A 25,680-nucleotide genomic window follows, 5' to 3' on the forward strand; every position below is an offset into this window, starting at 1 on the left:
CCTTTAGTCATTAGAAGGTCACCCTCGACCCAAAACTGTCGTGTCTTCCCAGCTTTAGCTAGTTCGATGACGGCTTTGGCCGATGGGTCTTTGTGTAAATGTTTTTTGATGATGTCGCGCATCGATCCATCGATCTTACTTGAATGAATATGGGCTAACATGCACACGGTCCCATGTTCGCCCTTTCGACTCAGTGCATCGGCTGCTTGATTACTCTTCCCTGCCTTGTGTTCGAATTTGAAGTCGAATTCTGCCAACGACTCTTGCCACCGGGCTTGTTTTGCCGTCAATTTTGGTTGATCGAAGAAGTGCCAGATGGCGTTGTTATCCGTCTTCACTATGAACTGTGATCCCAAGAGATATTGTCTCTAGACTCGTAGGCAATGAACTACAGCCAACATTTCTTTTTCGGAGACAGTGTATCTCCGTTCGGCATCATTGAGCTTTCGACTTTCATAAGCGATGGGGTGCCCTTCTTGAATAAGGACACCGCCTAGGGCAAAGTCGGAGGCATCTGTTTCTATTTCAAATGGCTTTGTAACATCTACTAACCCGAGGACAGGACCCCTCGTCATGGTTGCCTTCAGATCTTCAAAGGCCATTTGACATTTATTTGACCACGACCAAGGGTGGTCTTTCTTCAGGAGCTCCGTTAAGGGGGCGGCTCGTCGTGAAAACCCTTCGACGAACCGCCTATAGTAGTTTGCTAATCCTAAGAAGGATCGCACATCGGATACGGAAGTAGGGACTTTCCACTCTTGGATAGCTTTTATCTTATCGCTATCCATCCCGATCTGTCCACAACTGATGACATGTCCGAGGAAGTTGATGCATGTCTGTGCGAAGGCACATTTTTCTTTCTTGACGTACAACTGATTCTGCCGCAGCTTGTCAAATACCAGCTTCAAGTGTACCTTGTGTTCCTCTAGGGTTGTGCTGTATACAACTATGTCATCGAGGTATACTATGACGAACTGATCCAAGTATTCGTAGAAAACCTGGTTCATTAACGTGCAAAACGTAGCTGGGGCGTTTGTCAAGCCAAAGGGCATCACCAGGAACTCGAAGGCCCCATATCTTGTCACGCACATCATCTTGGACTCGTCCCCCTCGGTAATACGTACTTGGTAGTACCCCGATCGTAAGTCCAACTTCGTAAAGTATTTGGCCCCATGAAGTTGGTCGAACAAGTCGGATATTATCGGCAGTGGGTACTTGTTGCGTACCGTCACCTTGTTTAAGGCTCTATAATCTATGCACAGGCGCAACGTCCCATCCTTCTTTTTCTGAAATAGTACGGGGGCTTCGTAAGGTGCTTTTGTCGGGCGGATGAATCCTGCCGTCAACAACTCATCTAGTTGTTTCCTCAATTCGGCTAGCTCAGGGGGAGCCATCCGGTATGCGTTCTTCGCTGGGGGTTTAACCCCGGGAAGGAGTTCAATTTCGTGATCAATGCCTTGACGGGGTGGTAATGTTTGGGGTAGGCTCTCTGGCATTATGTCAGCGTAACTGTTTAGTACCTCCTTGATTTCGTTTGGGATAGTTTCCTCGGTAGTCACTTCTTCCATCAGTGGTATAGCCATAAATGTAGGTTCCTCTCGTGCGAGCTCTCTTTTCAATTGTATGGCCGAGATCATTCTGAGATTACCTGGCTGCTTGATGCTTGCAGGTATTACTGTGGGATTGCGGTCGGTGATCACCAAGCATTTCGCCAGTGGCATTGGGATAACTTTGTGTTCTAGGAGGAACTCCATCCCAAGTACCACGTCAAAGTCGTCCATGCAAACTACGACAAGGTCCAGCTCTCCTGTCCAAGTCCCTAATTTGAAGGGGACTCTTTTGGAAACTCCCACAATAGGCAAGGCCTCAGAGTTGACAACTTTCATTTTTTCAGGGTCCTTTCCTATGGTGAGTCCCAATCTTCGGGCTTCTTGATCGGCGATGAAGTTGTGAGTCGCTTCTGAGTCTATCAAAGTGCTCTTGCTCGGTCGAGAGTTTATTGTCGCATCTACAAACATGAGCCCTTTCTCTATTATCTCATTCGGTTCGACCTTCTGTTGAAGGGCTGACAGGAATTTGAGCGCGCCCATTCGAGGGTTGTCTTGATCTTCCTTCTTGTCTAGCATAGTCTCGACTCTTGTGTCGTTGCTCTCTTGGATGGACACTTGGAGTGCAGTGCGAGAGGCCCGATGAGAACAGTAGGACACTTTGTGGAGGCCTCTACACAATATGCATTGTATAGGTGTTGTCGGGTGGTTCCTTTAAGGGTAAGGTCCTCGAGATGTCCCCGCTTGGTTGTTCTGAGGAGGTCTATCTTTCCACCCGCTTGGTCTGTCGTTACATCCGTTTGGCCTGTTGAGGCTTCCATTTCGGTGACCTGGCGACTTATATGTTTTGCCCCCAGTGTTTGGGGCCTGTGTTGTTTTTCTTTGGTAACTCGCCTCGTTCCCATAGTCTAGTAGTCTCTCGGCGCTGGCAATTGTGGTAGCTAGGTCTTGGATCTTTTTCTCGTGTATTTTTGTTTTGGCCCATGGTTTTAACCCATTTATAAAGAAGAACACTTTGTTCTTCTCTGATGTGCCCCTAAGCATCAGGGTCGAAAATTGTCTAACATAGTCCCTCATGCTTCCAGTTTGCTTTAGGGCTATTAGTTTTTCCATTGCTAGATGGTCTACGTTTTCAGGGAGGAATTGGTCCCTCAACTCTCCCTTGAGATCTTCCCACAAGTCTATGGTGTACAATCCATTCTCGATGTCTTGTACCTTCAAACGCCACCAAAGTTTGGCATCGTCTATGAGATACATTGAGGCTACTGCACCTTCATGTCATCGGTACAAGCCAGTGTGGCTTTGAAGTACTGTTCGACATCAAAGATGAAGTTCTCCAACTCTTTGACATCTTGGTTCCCTTTGAAAAGGTCTAGGTTCGAGAAACATCAGTTTGTTGGATCCTGTATTACTTTGCCCAGCCGAGACGTTCTCCACGGCTTTCATGGTCACCTCGATTCGGGTGCTCATGGCGGACATCTTTTCTTGCATGTCATCGATCGTTGTTCTGAATTCGTCAGCTAATCCATTGAACAAACTCATCATTGTATTTTGTAGCACGTCGAACTCTTCGCCACGTCCCTCCTTGTGTGCGACAGAGCCATCGGGACTACCAGACGGTCTTGGGTTGCTCGTAGAAGCAACCTTTTTTTCGAGTGAGGATACTCGAAACATCAGTTCTGCGAATGGCAACCCATCCAGGCGGTTACCCATTGCGTCGATCTCTACGAATTTTCCACTCAACTCTTTCACCCGTGCTTCCAGGAAGCGGATGGTGTCAGGGACTTCTTTGAGGAACAACATTTCCTCCTCTATTAAGGTAAGTCGGTCGGCTTGTGCTTTGGGTGTCGACTTTGTCGTCGACATGTTCTCGATCTTTGCTATTTCATGGAGCTTATAAAGCTCTGATATCACTTGTCACAATCGCACTTTTAATGGCAGCGGACTTGCGATTGTGCAGCACTCACTTTCCAACGACAAGTGAGCTAAGCCAATTCATTCTTGCGTCGTCTACGGCCAAGCGACGTATGCTCGAGCCTCTGGCCTCGATTTTAAGAGAAGGTTTTAGAAAGAGAGGGCAGAGAGAGATTTTCGAAAGAGAGATTTTTGAAAGAGACGTTATATAAGCAAGCAAGAGAGAAATAACAACGGCTTACAGTATATAACCTTGGGTAGGGAGAAGTTGACAACTAGTCGTATTCCCCTATAGTACATTCTGAGGCATTTCATGTCTGACAGGCCTAGACATGATATTTCTAAAACGTCATATTTCCTAGAAATATGAAAGTAAAACACTAGAATATGAAAAGACATAAAGGGTTGGGCTTGTCATAGGCATGCGGCCATGGGCAACACGCCTTGGGCGAGCATGACCGTGACACCACGCTCCCCTTGAGGCGTGTCTGTACACACTCATGGAGGTGCGTGAGGTTATCTTTTTATCCTAGTTTGACTTCCGTTTGTCCATTTTTCGCCCCAATTTTGATACTGACCTTAATTTCACTTGAATTATGACCTACCATTGAAAATCCAGAAAAATCGAGCTCATAACAAGTGAAAAATTGAGCTCAAGAAATCGTGATTCACCCAAGTAATACTTATTAAGATATGAGAGCATGTCTTCCCGTGCGTGGTTGGAATATGCATAATTTGAACTCTAGAAGGGTAATTTGGATGACTAGGTTATTTATTATGTAAAAATTACCAAAATGCCTTTATGATGGGATTTTAAGATGAACGTTGCTTTAATTGTTTTCCACTGTGATAGAGCAAGACAAGATAGTGTGATATGTGATTTAAGTGATTAATGGATGTTATCTCCCGTTGAGTTTACATGAAATGTTTGGATGATATTTGAAGTGTTTTAAGTGATTGTTAGGAATATCTCCTTAATAAGTATGCATGAATATATTGTGTTAAGGTAAGGGCGCTAGAGCTAGAGTAGCAGTAACAACTCTATTTTTTTCTTTTAAAATAAAGTCGTTACCACATGTATGATATCCCTAATATGTGCATAAAATTATTTAAAATATTTCACTACGTATGCTGTCATGGACTTAAACGTTCACCAAATTCATTTGAAATAAAAAATAATAATACTAATGAAATGTCGAAATTGAAAAAAAGAAACCAACCACTCCTATCAAGAATTCAAAAGAAATGCATACATCATGATCTAACCCAAGGGCTACTACTTAAATAAAAAATACAACTACTCTAACTTTATTTTCATAGCCTTCATAGCAACACCGTCACTCGTACATGGGTGATTCACCTTTACCTAGAAAATGATAGAAAATATGGCTTGAGTATTTAAAAATACTCAGTAAATAGTCTCACTCTTTGGGTTGAGAAATGCAATCATGGTGGGACCTATCATAGCAAAAGCTACTCTTTGGGCTTTATTTTTTAGTCCATAGAAGATTAGATGTGTAATACTTCTACATACGATCCACATACGCACACATGGATCTACTAGGACGGGCTCGTATGCATACCCCCTTGGGCATGACTACGAGCTATTGTACGCTCACGCTGCCAGAAGTTATGAAGGGAAAGAAGCACGTATCATATCATAGTGTACGCGTTCATACTAATCATACCGGAGAAGTATCCCAATGCTCGTGACATACAACATGCATAAGGTTTCATAGTTTCAAATCATGGTATATACTTATGATGCAAATCTTATTTTCATTCTTTTCATGACATAATGTTCCAATGGGACATGCATATGCATACGTGATATATCTGTCATGGTTAGCACACGTGGCTTATAAATTTCTCATAAACAAAATGTGAACATACTATCATAATAGATATGTCATGTCATAAAGGAAGTACGTGTATCATATGACATTCATATCATAACATAATAATCACATCATACATAACACCCCTTAGAGCCCTTTCCTTTTCCTGCCATTTTTTTATCCTTCTATCGTGATTTTTTACTCAGATTGGCTCAACTCTAGCTTGACTTAGGTCATTATAGCTACTATTTAGCTAATCTAAAATATTTTGAGCCAAAAATTGAACTAATGGACTGTCGTTAGGTAAATCAATTCATTTAATATTATATTAACCCGTGTCATGGGACTCCATAGGTAGAATTGGATTGCAAGGAACAAATTCAAGTTAGCATTAAGAAACTCCCCGGTCATAGAGGGTATTGCCCTGAGCCATTGTCGGTTTGTATATTTTGGGTCTTTTAATTTTGTTTTAAATTGTATCCCAAACTCATTCTCCATATATAATAAACTTGAACAACACCAACTTGTATTGATTTTTTATTTGATCTAATTGTGATATTGTTTGATTTCAAAATTACACATAATTTTAATATATTTTATTTTGTTTGCTTTTGCCTTATCTCCTCTGTGGCCAGCTTGACGATATGCCCTACTGCAACCAAGTACGTAATCTAAACAAGTAAAGTAGTATATGAAATGTTATAAGTCTTGTATGAACTCGGTTTATGATTTTGGTTATGTAGATGAGGTATTCAATTACGATGAAATTCTAGGGCATTAAAGAGTGAACGTTAATTGTACAAGAAGTGGTTGAATCCAACTTATAGTATCTAGATATGGTGATGAGGCCGAAAGAGGTGGTTGAATCCAACTTATAGTATCTAGATATGGTGATGAGGTCGAAAAGAGTCATAAGAAAGCAGACTGACCGTAAGGCCTTAGGAAGATAAAGATTTGATGTTATAGAGAACAAGATCCCCCATAGATCATGAGGTAAGTTAGGCTAACTCTAGAAGCCAAGCATGCAATCACTTTGTACAGCCAAATAGAACATTTCACTTAGGCGATGGGGACCACCAAAGAATAAGCACCTCCCAAGCAAACCATTACCCCTTGGAAAATTCGGATACGAGACCTTAAGAGACAAGCTATGATGACCATGGTTGCAAGGTTGACCATTACCCCTAGGGAGTTTACCAAAGAATAAGCACCTCAAAAGCAAACCATGACCCCTAGGAAAATTCGGATATGTTGGCGTATCGATATTTAAGATTCACCAACCTTAAGAGTTCTAATATCATGATAGGTGCACACTATAAAGATCATGGGATAGTAGGCCTTCAAGGGAGAGATCCAAGCTCATTGTGTATGAAAAACATCATGGGATAGTAGGCCTTCAAGGGAGAGATCCAAGCTCATTGTGTATTAAAACTGATTCGAGCCCAAGTTTCCACGGCCACAATGTGGAATTCTCACCACTAAATTAGAGGTAAAAAAAAAAGTTAACCGAACAACAAACCTTGTTCACCTCGAACTAAGGTCTGTCATCTAGTAGAACCACCGTCACAAAAATGGATGATCTGACATGTTAGTAAACCTCATTGTGTATGAAAAACTAAGGTATGTGGCTACTGGGATTCAAGCCCAAGTCTCCATGACCACAACATGGAATTCTCACCACTAAACTACAACAACTTATATATTATAAAGTTATTAATTAAGAAAAGTCCAAAAACAAAACTCATAAAATTTTCCCTAATCGAGCCCTACAAGTATTTTTAAAACTTTCCATGTGGCAAATTGTTTATCAAATTTCCAAGATTGGTTCGGAAATTCTCGGCAATTTCTCGAATACACCCTTAATTAAATTAAAAGAATCAAACTCATAAAAATAAGTTTAAAAACAAACTCTACTAAGCTTCAAACTTGTTGAAAAGAAAAAAGGAATGTTGATCGAAATCTAACTGTGATCGTATGGTTATCTTCTCAAACTTGCATGCATGGCATTCTACTTTCCTTTTTATTTTTAAGAAGATTCTTTTATTTATTTCTTAAAGCTTTAGGTGTTACAATCCCACTGCGCTAACAGATTTTCGAGGTAGTGTCTCAACCTAAGATATTGGTCATTCACTATTGTGGCTATATAAGCTAACTAAATCAAAACAACAATAAAACTTGTCCATCTCAAGCTAATATACGCCATCTGGTAGATCCATCGTATCAGAAATAGATGAACCACCTCTAGACCTAGTGGGTTTGTGATAGATATGAGAATTGCTCTGAATTTTGAGGCATTCCCAAAGGCTTAGATAGTTGTAGAAATAGGCTTGAACTTCCTAGAGCCTAGAGAAAAACTTGTGGAAACGTACAAGGAATTGAACATGACGAGGGCCTAAAAGTAGCTTACTAAATATTTTTACAATCACCCCATTCCTCATTTCTTTTTCAGGTGTTCGCTAACTACTGATTAAGGTCGGGGAGCACTTGGGATTTTTGCGGTTTTAGAGGGTGTCGTCCTAATGCGTTGTCAGTTTGTGTATTTTTTGTCTTTTAATTTTGTTTTAAATTATATCCCAAACTCATTCTCCATCTATAATAAACGTGAACAACACCCACTTGTACTGATTTTTTATTTGATTTAATTGTAGTGTTGTTTGATTTTAAATTAAGCCAAATTTTACGGTATTTTATTTACTTCTATTTTATTTGCTTTTTTCTTGTCTTTTAGTCACGGACTAAGATTCAAAACCTCGAAAATTGAGTCGTATAGATTGCTATTAAAGCAATCGAGTTTTAGGCCTTGTAGGCCTATCTAGGTAGAAAAATGTACACCTCTGTGACTGAGCTCGACGATATGTCCTACTGCAACCATGTATGTAGTTTATATCTGTAAAGTAGTATATGAAATGTTATAAGTCTTGTATGAACTTGTTGTATGATTTTGGGTATGTAGCTCAGGTGTTCAATTATGATGACGTCTTATGGCATTAAAGAGTGAACATTAACTATATAATAGGAGGTTGGATTCAAGTTATAGTGTCTAGTGAACATTAACTATATAATAGGAGGTTGGATTCAAGTTATAGTGTCTAGATACGGTGAGGAGGCCGAAAGGAGTCATGACATAGGAGACTGACCTTAGGGCCTTAGAAAGATAAATATTTGACATCATAGAGAACAAGACGTCCTACCATAGATTTAGGTACGTGCCTTAAGGCCTCATACTAGATCATGAGGTATCTTTGACCCAGCCTTCCATGACCATAACTCTAGAAGCCAAGTATGCCTCCGTGTAGATTACGTTGTAGACCTAGATAGAATAGTTCACTTAGGCAATGGGGACTACAAAAGAAATTAAGCACCACACAAGCAAACTATTACCACCAGGGAGTTTTAGATATGTTGGCATATCAAGGTATTCAATTACAATGACATCTTAGCGCGTTAAAGAGTGAACGTTATTCGTATAAAAGGAGGTTAGATCTGAGTTATAGTGTTTATATACGGTGATGAGGCCGAAAGGGGTAATGAGATAATAGACTAGCCTTAGCGCCTTAGGAAGATAAAGAGTTGACATCGTAGAGAGCAAGTCGTCTAACCCATAAATTTAGATACGAGATACCTTAAGACCCCATATGGATCATGAGGTATCTTTGACCCAGCCTCCCATGACCCTTACTCTAGAAGCCAAGCATTCCTCCCTGTAGATCACGTAGTAGACCCACCCATAATTTAGGTACGAGATACCTTAAGGCCTCGTACTTGATTATAAGGTATCTTGACTCAGCCTCCCATGACCATAACTCTAGAAGCTAAGCATCTCTCCATGTAGATCACATTGTAGACCCGAATAGAACAGTTCACTTGAGCAATGAGGACCATCAAAGAATTAAGCACCCAACAAAAAAACTCTGATATATTGGTATATCGAGATATAAGATTCACCAACCTTGAGAGACGAGCTATGAAGATCATGGCTGCAAGGTTGACCATTACCCTAGGGAGTTTTGGATATGTTGACATATTGAGATATAAGATTCACCAACCTTAAGAAACAAGCTATAAAGATCATGACTGCAAGTTTGATTAGATGACCACGCTCCAAAGTGTCCTCAAGATTGGATAAGCATGCGCTCTAAAGTGTCCTCAAGATTGGATAAGAATGCTAAGTGTCACAATCCAAACTGTGGTTGTGCCCCAAAGTACGTCATCAAGAATGATGACTAGTTTAAGTGAGAAGAGTGTCACAATCTAACTATGAAGAGAGTAGGTTGTGACCCTCACGTTGCAACAAGACAATTGGTGACCCTCAAGTGGCGCTCATCCGGCCACGCGAGAGCCTAGATGAGTGCTATGATTGTCACGACCCAAAATAAATAACCTCAAGCTGTGACTAACAATGACTATGACATGTAGTGTGTAAGCGAGAAATTCAAGGAAAACATTATTTCAAAAGTATTTCATTTATTTCGTAATAAAAACGTTTCATTACTAAAAGGACATATGTGTCTAGGTAAAAACAAGAAGAAAAACATGAAAGACAAAGTGTACTATTCAGTAAAACTAGACTAACGCCCCGGGACGCGCTTCCTCTGTGACAACCCACATCGATCAACGTGCCCTCTCTCGACTTGACGCCTCACATACCTGAAAAATAAAGATATAGCAAGAATGAGTATAAAATTATACTCAATAAGCAACCTACTTGTAGGCTCTTATCTCATCCTAATCTTAACAAACCCCCACGAACTCTACTTTAGCTCTAGGACATCTGGTTTTCATTTTAACACCTTGGGACTTGCCCCTTGCGACTTCTTGGTCCTTTGTCCTTTCGTTTAAAGATTCTTAAGAACTCCCTTATACTGACTTGTGTAATGGCTGGTGCCCTACGAGTAGCTACCTCGGCATGGCTCTGAGACTATCTGGTAACTTACCTAGGAAGTGAGCTGCAACCCCCTAGGCCCATGACAGTTCCCTTGGTCGGGGAGAGCTACCCCCCTTAACCCATCCAGCTAAATGGTCTATACGACGTGGGCACACGTTTTCCATGCTAAAACGGCTAAGAGCAGTCGGATTCTGATCAGGAACCCCCTAGTCCCCCACAAAGCTATGACACCAATCACACACCAGTAGCCTAAGAGTACTCTAGTGAGGCTTCGTACTCCGTGGTGGTCTGTTGCTCTACTAGGGAAAGGATTAGGTCTATACCTTAGTGTCTTGTTACTCTAACCAAGAATTCCTAGACTTAATCATAAATGCGAGTCATGAAAACTAACTGAGTACGTACATAACTATCATCCAAAGTCATCAAACATGTTTCATGCAAAGTAAACATACAAGCTCAACGGGGCGATAACAGCCATCAACTCCCAGAGCGTAGAGTTCACAATTCCCGATCCTCCTTTCAGCATGAAAATATACATATACATAATAAGCGGAAACTTAAAGCATAACAGCAGTACTCAGGTAATACTCATAATAATTCACAACATACATCTTACTTTTAATAACCGATTACCTACGATCAATAACGGAAAGCTATGACCTAAGATAATTAAGTTAGCATGCATGCATTCCAAGCGACTCCTACAAGTATTACTTCCTAAAATTCCGTGTGGTGACTTACTTGAATGATGAGTGCCCTAACGCAACGATTCCACAAAATTAGCGTATCAACAGGTAGTGATTTTCCTCAATTAGGTCCTATTTCATATAAAATGGAGTTGGGATTGAAATCATGAGGAAAATAGGGAAAATAGAAGTCGAACGGTCGAAAATGAGCTTACACGCGCTTCCATGCGCCAGCCAAGCGTCGGGATGTAACCACTCGTAGGTTCCACGAGCAAGTGTCATGTGCCCAGGGTTTTCTGCAGTCGCGGGTCGTCGGTTTGATTCGAAAACAGTGGTTCGGGTGGACCGCGAGTCGTTGGTTCGGTTTGTTTCGTCGCGCAGGTATCGGGTCAGCCGAGGAACGCGGGTCGGGTTGCAATGCTGGGGACGCATGTCGCAGGAAGGCTGGAGCCGCGTTTTCCCTGGCGGCGTTCAATGCGTGTCCGAAGGTGGTTGGTGCACGCGGTCCTCTAGCCGGTTGACACGTGGCACGCCGACGGCTTCTCTCTCTTCCTAGTAGAAAATCAAGGTTTCCGATTAGTTTTTCTAACATACTTCCCATTTTCTATCTCTCGATTCTTAATCCAGGCAGTAATGACTTCTTCAACAAAGTTTTAGATCATACTTCAACCTACATGTCAATATTTTTTTCTTGATTTTTACTTAATCATACGATAAGTTATGAGCATCGGAAAGAGGTCCGGTAACATCCTTTACCGTTCTTGGAAAGATTCTCGAATCTCAACGTTTCGTCCGATTTCCTCACAAAATCAGTGGCAGATCTTCCCTGGATGAAGGTAGTAAACTTAAACACTCTACTCCCAAACAAAGATTTCAGATCTGAAAAGTGACGTTCGAGATCTTACCTTACGGGTTTTCTTTCTGATCTTGACGAAAGAGGAGGAAATCTCAACAACACGAGTTCTTTCTTCTCTCCAAGAAGGACTCTAGAGTATAGGTCTCAGTAGGGAATGGATTCCGTCAGTGACTCTCCGACGAAGACTCCGGCTATTCAGTTTTCTCTCTCAAACTTTCTCTCAACCTTCTTTCTCACACTTCTCTCTTTTGCAGGAATTCTGTGGAGAACTCTCAAGACCCCTATAATGGGCTGAGAGGTAAAATGTCCATTTTGCCCCTTGGGCTTTGACTGATTATTTTTTTATTTTTATTTTTTTTTTTAATAGCATTACAATGATGCGACCAAGGATTATGATGCATCATCTAACACACCACACAGAGTGAGAATTGAAGACAAGTCGAGGCATAAGCAACATAGTGACATTGAATAGACAAGAGTTGCAAAGATAGGCTTGTTGAAGGGTCGAGTAGGGTCCCGAGCCTTAGCCTCAAAAGTCAAAATTTTGGAAGAAATTTGGGTATGTTGTTCTAGAGTTAAGTCTATCCATATGAATTATGAATGCTCGCCAAATTTGGTGTTAATCAGACACCAGAGGGATGCTCCATGACACCGTATGACCGTTTGCTAAAATCACGTCTATGCGTGGAGTATTGAAAATGGTTCAAAACGTACTATAGGGGGACGCATGGTGTCAGCTCTCCCCCACCCCTAGGAGTGTCACAGCGGGGGCGAGCATGCTGATACGAGTGTCTCGAGCAACTTCCTTTGAAATAGGTTTTTCATGGACAGTACCACGCAACAATGGTATGCTAGTATTGCGCCCCAACCCACGTGTTGAGGGTTGATATATGCACCCGATATTCGTTACGGTATCCGTAAATGACATAGCATGGACACGGGAGGGCCAATGGCTCGATAGAACTCGTATTTGAAAGATGTTCGGGATGTTTCGATGAAATAAGCTACATGTGGGCTCGTTCTCGATGGCATGTTTGAGTGAGTTGTGATGGTCGACGACACCACGAGACTTGGGATGGCGTCAAGACATATGGGCCATGTCGATTGGGAACCAAGATGACAAGATGAGATGCGATGTTGCAGACGATTGAATATGCACGCGCAGGTGGCGTGTGTGGTCGAACAAGGTTGGATTCCGCACAAGCGATATTCGATTGGCGAAGAAAAGCCTCGCCTAAGGTCCAATGTAGCCACAAAGTCGAGTCGAAAAATATATATGGGGCTTGATTCTCCTTAAGTCTGATCGTGAACATGTCAAGATCACGATGCCGCAAAGTTGTAAAAGTAGGACCGTGACACTATGCATAGTTAAGCATGCGAACAAAGTCAAGTTGGGATCTTTAGTGACTAAGTTCAAGATTATAGACTTCGAGGAACATGATAGGTGCACGATGACATTTATGAGCTATGGGCTAATGGACATTTCTAGTGAAAGATTGCCCAAAGAAAACAAATTTGTATGGGCTTTAGTGGAGAGATCGAACCATTATGGTATACTAGTGAACATTAAAGTGGAAAACAATATGAAAAATAGTGTGGCTGTTGGGATTCAAGCCCAAATCTCGATGGCCACAATCAAATTCTCACCACTGGCCACAATCAAATTCTCTCATCACTAAAGGACAGCCACTAATATATTATAATATTATTAATTAATAAAAACTTGAAAAACAAATTATAAAATTTAGGTTATAATAACTAAAATACCAGACTAATAATTATATTATTTAAATTCTAAATCTTGATTCAAGTTCGATAAAATTTTATCTCCAAAAATTTTCTAAAAAAAAATTATTTAGATGGATCATTAAATATATATAATTACTATTTTAATATCTTATCCCAAATTTTCACAACCAAAATTTCACCCCTATTTGTCCTCTAATTACATTGGATAAAAAAGCAAAATATATTATAAACTTTTATCTCCTCAAGCCAACGATACAAAATCATTAATCGCATTAGGGTAGTCTTAGTGAATAATTTCTCTCTACTTATGCGAGTGCAAATTTGAAAATGATGAATGGATCTTTTTGAATCTATATATATATAACTATTAAAGAAAAAAAAAAAGTGGATTTCTTAATATTACCGGTGTAGAAAATAAATAAATAATAATATATTAAATAAAAAGTTTCTTTATAAATTGTATTGAATAGGTATTTCAACCATAATTTGTTTAGTTTTTAGTCTAATTAATTGAATTTTTGTGTCCTTTCAAAAAGAGATGTGACATTTATAACGTTCAAGTTTGAAAAATGTAATTCATTAATTATAATTTAAAATGAACTATTAATAAGGATGAAATAGATATATATTGAAAAAGAAGAGTAATTAAAATGGGTATGCAAGGATTCTTGGCATAGTGAGATTCTTGTAGCTTTCAAACAATCTAAAATCATGAAAAATCTGTATAGCCTTCCTTCAAACAATAACCAATTAAGGTGATTATTGTTTCTGAGTTAGGTCCTGGTTTTTCAATATCAATCAGCCCACACTAAACTAACCCATTTGAGTCATTGGGTATAATCCATTTTCTCATTGTTGGGTCACCATCACTTAGCTTTTGTAACCACTTGTAGTCTCATCACATCACCATATGAATTATATGCCATTGGAAATGGCATGGAAGAGTTGACGTTTCTTGTACTCTCATGACATCGCCTCTTTCTTTTTGAGTGCTTAATGCCTAACTATTTTCTGGTTTGCTTCAATGCTTCCATGATTTCTTTTGAGTGCTTTATTTTGTATAATATATATCCTTTTTAGTTTATAGAGATTCAAGAGCTAGTTTCCAAGAGTTTACTATTTTTAAAATTTACTAATTTTATTTGTTCGTAAGACCTATAAAAGTGATTAACTTTGTGTTTTGTTTCCTATACAATTTATTTCATACCTACCTTTTGACTTAGTTGGTGCTAATTCACAACCACATGGCAAGGTTTGATTACCAGAGAAACAAACTGCACAAAGAATATTAGTGTTTGGTAGAGACTTGAATACCAAAGCACGACAAAAAATAATTGTAAAGCATAAGCTAGAAAACTTAAATGTTATGAATTATCTATTCCAAGCCATTGATGGAACCATTACGAAACAATATTATCTTAACATAGACACTGCCAAACAAATTTGGGACTCTATGAAGGAGAAGTTCTAGGGTTGATGCATAATTCGCTCGAACATTCATCATCACAAATAAGATGAAAATTCATGGTGAAACATGAAACCAGAGGTGATCATTGAAAAAATATGGAGATCAATGGCCTCAAGTTTTGACTGTGTTGTATGTTTGATTGAAGAGTCTATTAACTTAAACAATTTAAATATCGATGAGTGGCAAAGCAGTTGACTAGTACATGAGCAAAGGTTGAATGGACGTCGCGATGAAGAACAAACATTAAAGGTGACATATGATAATAGAATTGGTGGAAAATGAGGTGATCGAGCTCTTGAAGTTTTTCGAGGAAGAGAAAGAGAAAGAGGTAGACAACCATTCAACAAAGCTACAATTGAGTGTTATAAGTGTCATCAGTTAGGACATTTAGGTATGAGTGTACTCTGTGAGAAAACAAAATGAATTATGCTGAGCTTGAGGAGAAAAAAGAAAAGTGGTTGATGGCATACGTGGAGCCTAATCAATCAAGGGAAGAAGATGTTTGGTTCCTTAACGGTGTAACAATTAAGATGACTGTGTTGGGGAAGGATAAACATTAAGTTGCAAATTGCTAGAATCGCTCAAATAATCACGGATGTTTTCTATCTAAGTTGAAAGTAACCTATTAAGTATTATACAATTACAAGAGGTGTATCTATTTTGATACACATGGAGAATGCATAATTTATCATCTCAAGAAGGGGCTTAAGTAAACAACAATTTCTGCAAACAAGATGTTCATATTACTTACAAAAATCATGTCAAAAGTCCCACCTGCTTCCAAATAATTCTAGAAGATGACACTCACATTTGGCACTACATATATGGATGGGCATCTTAGGTTTAAATGGATTTAGAACATTACAACATAGGCAAATGGTGAGAGGGTTACCTCAATAGAAGGCATCATCCAAACTATGCACTAATGGGAGGGTGGGAAAGCAACATGGGGATGCATTTCGAAAGAGAAGTGTAGGGAGATCAGCAACATAAAGGCTGTAGTCAATACATGCAGACATCTGTCAACCCATCAAATTTCTTTCCAATAGTAAAAAAAGATATTTCATAAGTTTTATTGATGATTATAATCGTAACGTATCAATATATTTTCTTGGTGAAAAATCTAAAACCTCTATTAGTTTCAAGAATTATAAAAATTTTGTTGATAAAGAGACTTGAAGATTTTATTCTTTGTCTGCGCACATATAGGGGTTGAGAGTTCAGCTCTCACGTGTTCAATATTTTTTGCAAAGCTAATGAGATTAGTAAGCAACTTATGGCAGTCTACACATCCACAAAAGAAATGGAGTAGATGAGCGCAAGAATAGAATAATCATGAACATGGTTAGAATTATATTATTAGAGACACAAGTTGCAAAGAATTTATGATCTAAAGCAGTAAATTGGACAAAGCATGTACTCAACCGAAGTCCTAAGAAGATAGTTTTAAGCATAAATGTGATTTTTGAAGAAGATAAGTACTGAGAGAGAAGTAATGACGAAGCTAGACTTTATATCCTCAGTAAGAAAATAGTAATATAGAAGGGTTTGAACATGACCAAAGTGAAGAATCTGAAGAGGAAGTGGTAGCAGATAACAAATGGGAGGTTCGTATATCTTCAAGTGAGTCATTTGAAGAAAACACATCATAAGTGAGGAAAAGAAAGTGTCATTATGGATGGAAGATTATGTGAGCGGTGAAGAATTTTCAAGAAAAGCTGAACACAACAATTTAATTTTATTAATCTCAACTACAAATCCGACTACCTTTGAAGAAGTTGTTCAAAGTTTCTGGAGTACTACAATGGACTTGGAGATATAAACCATTGAAAGATATGAGGCTTGGGAGTTAAAAAAATTCCCTTAAGAAATCAAGAAGATAGGCGTAAAGTGAGTTTTCTCAACAAAAATGACAAAGTTGACAAATATAAGGCTAGGTTGGTGACAAAAGGGTATATACAACAACATAGTATAGTTATATCAAGGTGTTTGAATCTATAGCTAAGTGGGATACTATTCAAATGATAATTGCTTTAGCAGCTAGAAATAGTTGGAGTCTGTGTCAACTTGANTTTTTTATGGTGAGTTAAATGAAGGAGTGTATAAAGCCATACAAATTGAAGAAGACATTATATGACCTTAAACAAGTTCCACAGTCATGGTACAATTAAATTGAAGCACATTTTGTCCAAGAAGAATTTGAAAGGTGGAGCTGTGACCATGCTTCATTTAAACAAACAAAAGGTGGAGGTAAAATTTTGATTGTTAGCTTATATATTGACCATAAAAATGAGAGCATGTTTTTTAAGTTCAATGAAACTTGAATTTGATGACTGGTTTTTAGAAAACTAAATATTTTCTCCCGGTAGAGGTTTTACAAAATTCTGAATTTATATTAGTAAGTATGGAAAAGAAGTATTAGAGAAGTTTAGGATGGGGAAGAGTAGTAGTGTGAAGAATTTGATTGTTCCTAGGATTAGACAGACAAAAGATGAAGAAGGAACTAAGGCCAATGCTACCATGTACACACAATTGATTGGAAGCCTTATGTATCTAAGTGTAACAAAGCCAGATATGATGTTTGTAGTGTTCCTCATTAGCAGATTTTATGGTAAGTCTAACTGAGTTGCATTTGCAAGTTACAAAAAAGGTGTTAAGATATTTGAAAGGTACGGTGGATTTAAGAGTCTTTTATCGAAAAAAAAGGGTAATGGAGAGTTGATGGCAAAAACTAATAATGATTATGCAATAGATATAGATGACCAAAAAAACACTTCTAGCTATGTATTTTTAGAAGTTGTGTTTTGGTCCAGAAAAACACTATGTCATGGGATGACAGTTTTACCATTAAGCTATCCAAGAATCCAATCATGCATGGAAGTAGCAAACATATTGTATAAGGTTCATTTTTCTAGTGATTTTACTAGAGATGGAGACATTGAGCTAAAGTATTGTATTTAACAAGACCCAGCGGCAGATATTATGACACAATTGAACCTGCATGAGTCAATAGATGCATATGTTTATGCATTCTGTATAGGGGAGAAATGGTAGAAATTGTTAGACTACACCATTTCATGTGGGTCTCCATTGTTAGATTAGAGCATTTGCTATAACCATTAAACGTTAGTGGGTTGCTGAGTTTATTATTTTTAAAGTTTACCGGTTAAAACACCTATAAAAGCCATCAAAGTTTTTGATGCAATTGATTTTATATATTTCTTTTTGAGCTAGTTTGTGTTCGTTCATAACAAATTAAAGCTTTTTACCTTAGTTGAACATGTATACCACAAGTACTAATATATAATCCATGAGGATGGTTGGAATAATTAAAGAAAAATCATAAATATTAAAAAAATAAAAAGCAAAGTGGCCATAATTTATATTAAATGTTTGTTGTCCTATCTTGAGATTTCAATTTATCAAAATATCAATAAAATGTCGATATAGATGAAAACATACATCTAGATAAGATATAAAAATAAAAACAATAAAATATATTAATAAATAAACATTTTACTTTTTTATATACAAATTAAAATACCTATTATTTATACTATATTGTTTGCTAAATTTTAAGCTTCATAGATTTTTGTGAACCTTTTTAATACTTTTGATTTTTTTTCATTTTAATAATTGCAATATAGTATACCTAACTATGACTCTTTGCATTTTGTAGGGTCACCCCATTCCCATGTGGTCGCGCTCCATTATCCGACAAAATTCAAATTATTATTCTTTAATTTATTCAATCATATTCCACGCCCGCTTTTCTTAATTAATTACCCTTAAAATCTTATATTTATCACAATTTCATATCCCATTATTATAAGTAATACCACCCTTATGTCAATTTCATTACCCAAATCTTTTAATAATTTTAAAATTATGTGACCATATTCAAAGTATACGACAAAAATATTATTATTAATTAAAAGAAAAGAACGGAAAATTCTCATCAGACAACAAAAAACTTAGATTTGTTGGTAGAAGTAGGATCGAAATTACATATTTACGGTAAGTTTTTGCATATAGAAATGAAGAGAAAAAACAAATGAAAGATACAAGTTAAAGAATGTGGGTAGACGAAGCGGCTGCTCTAATGGGTATGTCATGAATGGACGCTATGGTGGTGGTACCCTTCCCTATAGATTATATGGAGGGTGGGATTAGTGCTGTATGTGTCACCCACCACCAAAATCATTGAGACCTTCCTCCACTTCAATGGAACAATTAATGGAATGTAATTAGAAGTTCTCTTTATGGAACTCGAACTTAGTGGATGTTTTGCGGGAGAAATCGGAAGCCAATTGGCTGAGCTCCTTGGTGAGTGCGGGCGCCCCACAATAGAACACCCCAACGCGCGTGTCCGGATGGTGAAGAGTGATCTTTTTGTACACTTGACGCCAATTAGGCTTCGCAAAATGCGACTTCACTCGAGTCCCAGACACCACATCCACTCCACTCTTAGCATGCTGCAACGACTGAAGCATTGCTATCAACGCGGATCGAGCGTCCCCTTCTTCGTACACGCTCGTGCAGTAGTTGTGTAGCTCGATCACGCCCCTCTCGTCCATTTCCGCTACCTCGTTCATTATCCCTTTGAACCATTCGAATGACCCTTGCTCTCGCGTCACCCAATAAAAGTATGCCTTTCGGGTTCGGAAGCCTTTCCCATGCTTGCTACCCCCTCGGCTGCTATGCCCCCCTTGCCCATTCTCCATCGCGTTGGCTTCGGCTTCTTTCTCCTCCATGTTGTCGATTATGTCCTTCACTATACTCACCATTGGCGTCGCCCCGATTCCTAGCCCCACTAGCAAAACAACATCGTATTTCTTGTAGTCTTGTGCTGGTGCCCCATATGGACCGTCGATCAATATTTTTGGGAACCTACACATCCAATTATTAACTTATAAGTTAAATTAAAAGAATACCCTTCACGTGATTCCATCATATCATCTATGAAAATGATTCAATGTTCTTTTNTAAGTTAAATTAAAAGAATACCCTTCACGTGATTCCATCATACCATCTATGAAAATGATTCAATGTTCTTTTCAAACGTGTGTTTTGGACGAATTATATGGTACCAATAACTCAACCACCATATGATGTGATGGATTGTAACCCAATAACATAAAAAACAAATGGGATTATTACACTAACTTTGGGTTAAATATCTTACTTGGGATTCTGAGCTCCCCCTTGCATGAACTCAGCTCTGAGAAGTCCACTCTTTCCAGCTTGAGGAGGCTGACAAACCTCTGAGAAAACAGTCTTGAGCTGCCTTGTCCAATCACCCAATGTCCGAATATGAACACTCAAATAGTCATCTTCTGGAGCAGAGGTAATTGAAAATGGATGCCTGTGATCGAAACATTCAAAACCCATTAGAATTATATACTTTTTCCATATTAGCTTTGAAGAACATAGATAGATATAATATTAAACTTACCACTCGAATTGGGATACGTCTCGGCAGTTCACAAACATGTACTGCCCACTCTTGTATTTGAACCCATGTGGCTTTGACATGTGCAGTGCCAGAACGTTTCCAGGATAAACAGCCACCTTCATTAATCAACCCCAAAAATGAGCTTCCCTTTACTTAAATCTTAAACTACGCACCACAATATAGGCTGCACCAGCATTTATTGATCTAATTACTTACCTTAAGGATCTTCACTGGCTTGATCCCCGATCTGAATGCTCTTATCAACCTTTCACACCCGTAAAGGGTGACTGGAACCGCCAAATACATCCACGTCTGTAAAATTTAACAAACAGAGTTTAGACTATGATATTGTCTACTTTGATGTGGGCATAAGCTCCCAATGTGGGACTACCTCCCAACAATCTTCAACATACACTTGATGANATTTAACAAACAGAGTTTAGACTATGATATTGTCTACTTTGACGTGGGCATAAAGCTCCCAATGTGGGACTACCTCCCAACAATCTTCAACATACACTTGATGATTTATTCAAATACGTATCAGCACTTACCGTTTGCTTGTACCATTCCTTGGTGAGGTAGAGGAAGATGCCGTGGACGACGAGGAGGGCGTAGACGATGACGAAGAGGTGGTGGGAGTACCAAAAGGCGTTGAAACCAGTGAGCTTTTTGAGGGATTCAGGTAAATTGAGCTTGTTTCTTCTGAACCATGGAGTGGCTAATGTGAAAGCAATGGCCATTAGTATTACCATTATAATCCCTGTAATTCCCTCCACTCCCTTTAAAAACCACCAATAGTTATCCGGCTGCTCCTTTCCAAAAAAGGGCTTCATTGGCTTGTATTCTTCATCCGATGCGTCGAGAAGCCGGGGGAAATCGCACGTTAAATGGGCGAGTGCGTGCAACCCCACTCCCACTGAAATTCCCACCGCTATAACCTGAAGGGAAAATCAAGCAACCCCACATTAAAGAATTTGAATTATTGTAGCTGAAAATATGTGTTTGAGAAATTGTTTTTACCTTGTGGAAATTGAGATTGTCGTCGAAGGGGACTATGACGCCTAATTTGGTTTTGTTGCGAAGCCAAGTGATGGTGTTGCGGCAAACAGGGAGCAAAATGAGCGCCATGTTGAACTTGAGAGTTTCGGCTCCTCCTTTGGCAATACAAACGCAGTAACCCATGATCTTGAACACGGCACGGTGGCGGTATTGGATGAATTTGTAAGCGAAGAGACCGGCGCAGATGCCGAGCCAGAGCATGATCACCCAAATCCTCTGCCAATTGTCCTCCACGAAGTACTGGAATTTGTCATATGTCCTTATGATTGGGTTGCTTTCGTTTGTGGGCTTCAGCTTTTGGCTCAGTAACTGACTTAGAACTCGGCTGTCGCTCACTCTCACCGATTGATTCGGAGCTTGTAATAACAGAGTTTCCAAATTGTGAATCTACAACAGCGACAGATAAAGAGTATCAGAAAACAGAGTTGATGTTTCAAGATTCTTGTTCTTTCTTTAATTTCNACAGAGTTTCCAAATTGTGAATCTACAACAGCGACAGATAAAAGAGTATCAGAAAACAGAGTTGAGGTTTCAAGATTCTTTTTCTTTCTTTAATTCCACTCACCATGATGTACCCTGCATTTCCAGGGTCCAATTCTTCCATGATCAAGGCTGCGTATTCTTTTGCTTGTTTTTGAATTGTGGACAGTTTGTTCGTAGAAGCACTCATGCTAATAATCTATAAACAGGGTAGATTTAAACAGGGTTTAATGAATGGGAAAATCTATATATTTATGGAAATTTGGGTAAGGTCATTGGATACCTCTTCGACTTCTTCTTCTGTGATTCTTCCATCTGCGTCCGAATCCACCCTGCAGTTTCAAATTCAATTCATGATTTTAGTGTTGGTTCGATCTGGAAAAGAAGATTAAGTAAAAAGTGTTTGGGAGGTTGGTTACATGTCAAAGAATGTTTGAAGCCTGGAATCGAAGCTATCATCGGAGATCTGATCCCAGAACTCTTTGAGCTGAGATTTGTTGATAGTATCATCGGTAATGTTGTGCCTCCGAGCAAGTGCACGGAAAAGCTCACCGGCGAATTCTTTCGAATCTTTGTTCATTCCTACAAAGAACATAAAATAAAATCAGAAACAGAGTATCAGAAACAGAGTAATTCTGCAGGTCTGTTTTGGAAATGGGTAACAGAATCAAATGATTGACTCACCAATACACTCTCCGAACAAGGAGGAGGGGAGGAGGCCATTGGTGGAGGCGGTGAGTTCATCGAACTTCTTCTCAACCGGAGCCCAACTGGGGGAGGTTTTGCCACCGCCAGTCTTGGCAGCAATGAACTTGAGCCCCTTGAGAGCGTGGGTGGCTGCAGACTTGGTCCGGTCCAACCGACGAGTGGAGGTCCGGCGGTTAAGGGAGGTGAAGCGTTTAAGCTCCTGAGAGACCTGTTTAAAACGGGAAGAAGTGGAGCGAAGAACAGAGGCCCGGAAGGAGGAAGATTGCTTCTCGAGAGTTCTTTTGGCAAGGAGGGAAAGTTCAGGGTCATCGAGAGTGTTGGGATCGTGGTCGTCGCCGGCAGTGTGAACGCTATGGACGGCGACAGAATCATCACGTATATCAAGGGTAATTTCAACATAGGTGTCATCGGCATCGGCAGCCTTGGGGGAGGAAGAAGAAGAAGAAGAAGAAGAAGAGAGGTCAAATTTGGCATTCTTCTTTGGCTTAGAGGTGGAAGAAATTGGGCCGCTGAAGGCTCTCCGGTCACCCCTTCTAACGCTGCCGACGCTCTCCACATCGGAATTGTTCTCAGAATAAGGTTCGTGAGGTCTCATCTTGGTGTGAAACAGAGAACTTGGGAATGTGGGATTTGAAGAAGAGATGCAGATGAAATGGATAAGAAATGGAGATTTATATATATATATATATACACACACACACACACACACAAGTGGGAATGGAGGAGGAGGAAGAAGAAGAAGGAGATTGACCAGTCAGGGTGAGACTTGAGAATCGCAGCTGGAAAGTGCTCGGAAACTGTATGGAACCCGACCGTCTTATTTTTATTTTGGATATTCACATTTCTCCCCTTTATTATTTTAATTATACTACGGGAAAATCATTATTAATTTCAACCTTTATTATATATTTTATATGATCTAATCTCAATATTCTCCGGAAGTCTCAATTTTTGAGTTATTTATTTCTCTATAAATAAAATTTTAACCAAATTAATTTATGTGTTTGTGACACATGGAGATAATTAGATCGATTAATTATTTATTCTTTCTGGGTCAAATTACCCATTTGCCCTTCCATTTTTTATTTAGTTTTTGTAACTGAATTAGATTTGTATAATGTATTTATTTTGTTGAAATATATGTAAATAGGAAGTTCAAGACTTAGGTGGCATATTAATTGTAATGGTTTAATGTGGCAAATTTAAGGAGTCATCTAACATTCCACTTTAATCCTTCTTTTCTTCTTTGGGGAAAAAGCACAAAACCTAATATACTCATTTACTCTCCGAGTTCATAAATGTCAACCTACCAACGTTAATGCAGTGTAAAATGAAGCATATTAGATAGAAAAGTTAAATTTTTATTTTTTTAATTTTAGAAAGAAGAGAGAGAATATAAGTTTATTATTATTAAGAATGGGTAGGAGAGATTTAATAGGCAACCGAAGAATTAGACGCAAAAATGGAAGGCATGCAGAAAGCGTGGGAAAATGAGAACCCGTCAAACCCTATTTCTTTCTCTACGTCTCCTTCTTCCCCCAAGGATTAAATCAACCCAGTCAAGAGTCCAATGAATGAGTGTTATAGAGTATCATTTCATTAAAAAAGAGAAAGATCTATGCATATACGTAAAGACAATTATCTTTAGTAGGTATGATGTCTTTTAGGTGATGATAAGTATATGAAGCCGTGACACCTTATATGGTCGTCTGTTCTTAGAGTTTAACTATTCAAAGATCATCTTTCTCATAAAGTTATTTCTCGAGTTTTATCTCTTTTGAGCTCATTTTTCTTATAAACTTCATCCTTCACGTTTAGCTCTTCTTAACTCATCTTTCTCATAAAGTTTGTTCTCGGAGTTTAGCTCTTATGAGCTCATCTAAGTTAGATTGTTCTCCTAGTCTCATTCATCATCATCATAGACCTATGTCTCATGCAATCTGTAGTTCTTATTATACCATTATGCACACAATTCTCAGATTCTTTAGTATGGCTTAGTTGGTATCACTCTAGTAGGTCTCATAATCTAAACATCATAAAGGAGGTAGCCTCAATCTAGCCAACTTTCATCTACCTGTGTGGTTCCTTATTCTCATTCGAACAAGATCACAATTAAGGAGCAGTTGGAGACTCCAAGATCTCATAAAGTTCTCATATCTTCCATACCTCTGGGGACTATCCCTTGTTGCAAGTTTACTAAAAGAAAATTAATTGGAAAAATCCTTTATGGCCCCAAAATATTATCCTGACGACGGTTATGTGAAGTTCACAATTAGGGATTAGTTGACGAAACCCTAATCATCCTTGTATAACAACATTAAATATCAATTTCATGAACATTCATTCATCATACGAGATATAGTACAGTTACCAAATCCATAAATATCCAGGCATGTTCTTATTTCATTCAATTTGGAGTTCATTTCATTAATTTCATCCAACCTAACTTCATAACACTAGAATCTCGAGGTGCTACTTACTTGGTACGCTTGGTACTTTTTAGGTCAGGTTGGCACTCCCACGTGTGCGCCTATGGTCACCTGCCCTGCTGTCACAACTCTTTAAGCATATTATCCATATTAACCTCTCGTGCAATGTAAGCCCCTAAGGAAAAACAATGTAAATATAATTATCTACCATGTACATAAACAATTGAAGAAAAAAGAAAAAGTCTAATTAAACTAAATAATAATGTATACCCAACAAATTATTTTTGGATTAGATTACCGCCATAAAGACTATTTTTCTTATGGTATACCTATGACATGTGAAAATTCATTTAGAAATATTCAGTTGTAAACGCTTTCCTAGACTAAAAAGTTCACAAAATTTATCTCAAATGAAAAGGAAACTGCAATGAGATAGCGAAATTGAAACTTAAGAGCTACCACTTAAATGCAAAATACACTTACCCTGACTTTATTTCCATAACTTCTAGAGCGACACTATCATTCAATACATGAGTATCTTAACTTTACTTGGAAAAAAATAGAAAACAAAACTTGAGTAATCACATACCATCATGGTTAAGG

At 38.7% G+C, this 25,680-nt stretch overlaps 1 protein-coding gene across 1 annotated transcript; it reads right to left on the reverse strand.

Annotated features, from left to right (window-relative positions):
• Positions 1 to 18,895: 18,895 nt before the first annotated feature.
• LOC111784202 (respiratory burst oxidase homolog protein D-like) lies at positions 18,896 to 23,513 on the reverse strand. The gene is made up of 10 exons (XM_023664985.1): positions 22,625 to 23,513; positions 22,360 to 22,522; positions 22,224 to 22,272; positions 22,026 to 22,139; positions 21,422 to 21,847; positions 20,953 to 21,339; positions 20,615 to 20,710; positions 20,399 to 20,514; positions 20,129 to 20,308; positions 18,896 to 19,833 (listed from the first exon to the last, which is right to left on the reverse strand). Exons 1-10 carry the CDS (start codon positions 23,241 to 23,243, stop codon positions 19,191 to 19,193), a joined length of 2,793 nt encoding a protein of 930 aa, XP_023520753.1. The 5' UTR covers positions 23,244 to 23,513; the 3' UTR covers positions 18,896 to 19,190.
• Positions 23,514 to 25,680: the final 2,167 nt, after the last annotated feature.

The sequence above is a fragment of the Cucurbita pepo genome, unplaced genomic scaffold, assembly GCF_002806865.2.
Source record: "Cucurbita pepo subsp. pepo cultivar mu-cu-16 unplaced genomic scaffold, ASM280686v2 Cp4.1_scaffold000170, whole genome shotgun sequence".
NCBI lineage: Eukaryota > Viridiplantae > Streptophyta > Magnoliopsida > Cucurbitales > Cucurbitaceae > Cucurbita > Cucurbita pepo.

Coding starts and splice junctions, on each gene's coding strand:
- LOC111784202 (XM_023664985.1), bottom strand. CDS start 23,243: ATGAGACCTCACGAACCTTATTCTGAGAACAATTCCGATGTGGAGAGC. Junction 22,523..22,624: donor CTTGTTCGGAGAGTGTATTG/GTGAGTCAATCA, acceptor TGTTCTTTGTAG/GAATGAACAAAGATTCGAAA. Junction 21,340..21,421: donor ACAATCTCAATTTCCACAAG/GTAAAAACAATT, acceptor TTTTCCCTTCAG/GTTATAGCGGTGGGAATTTC.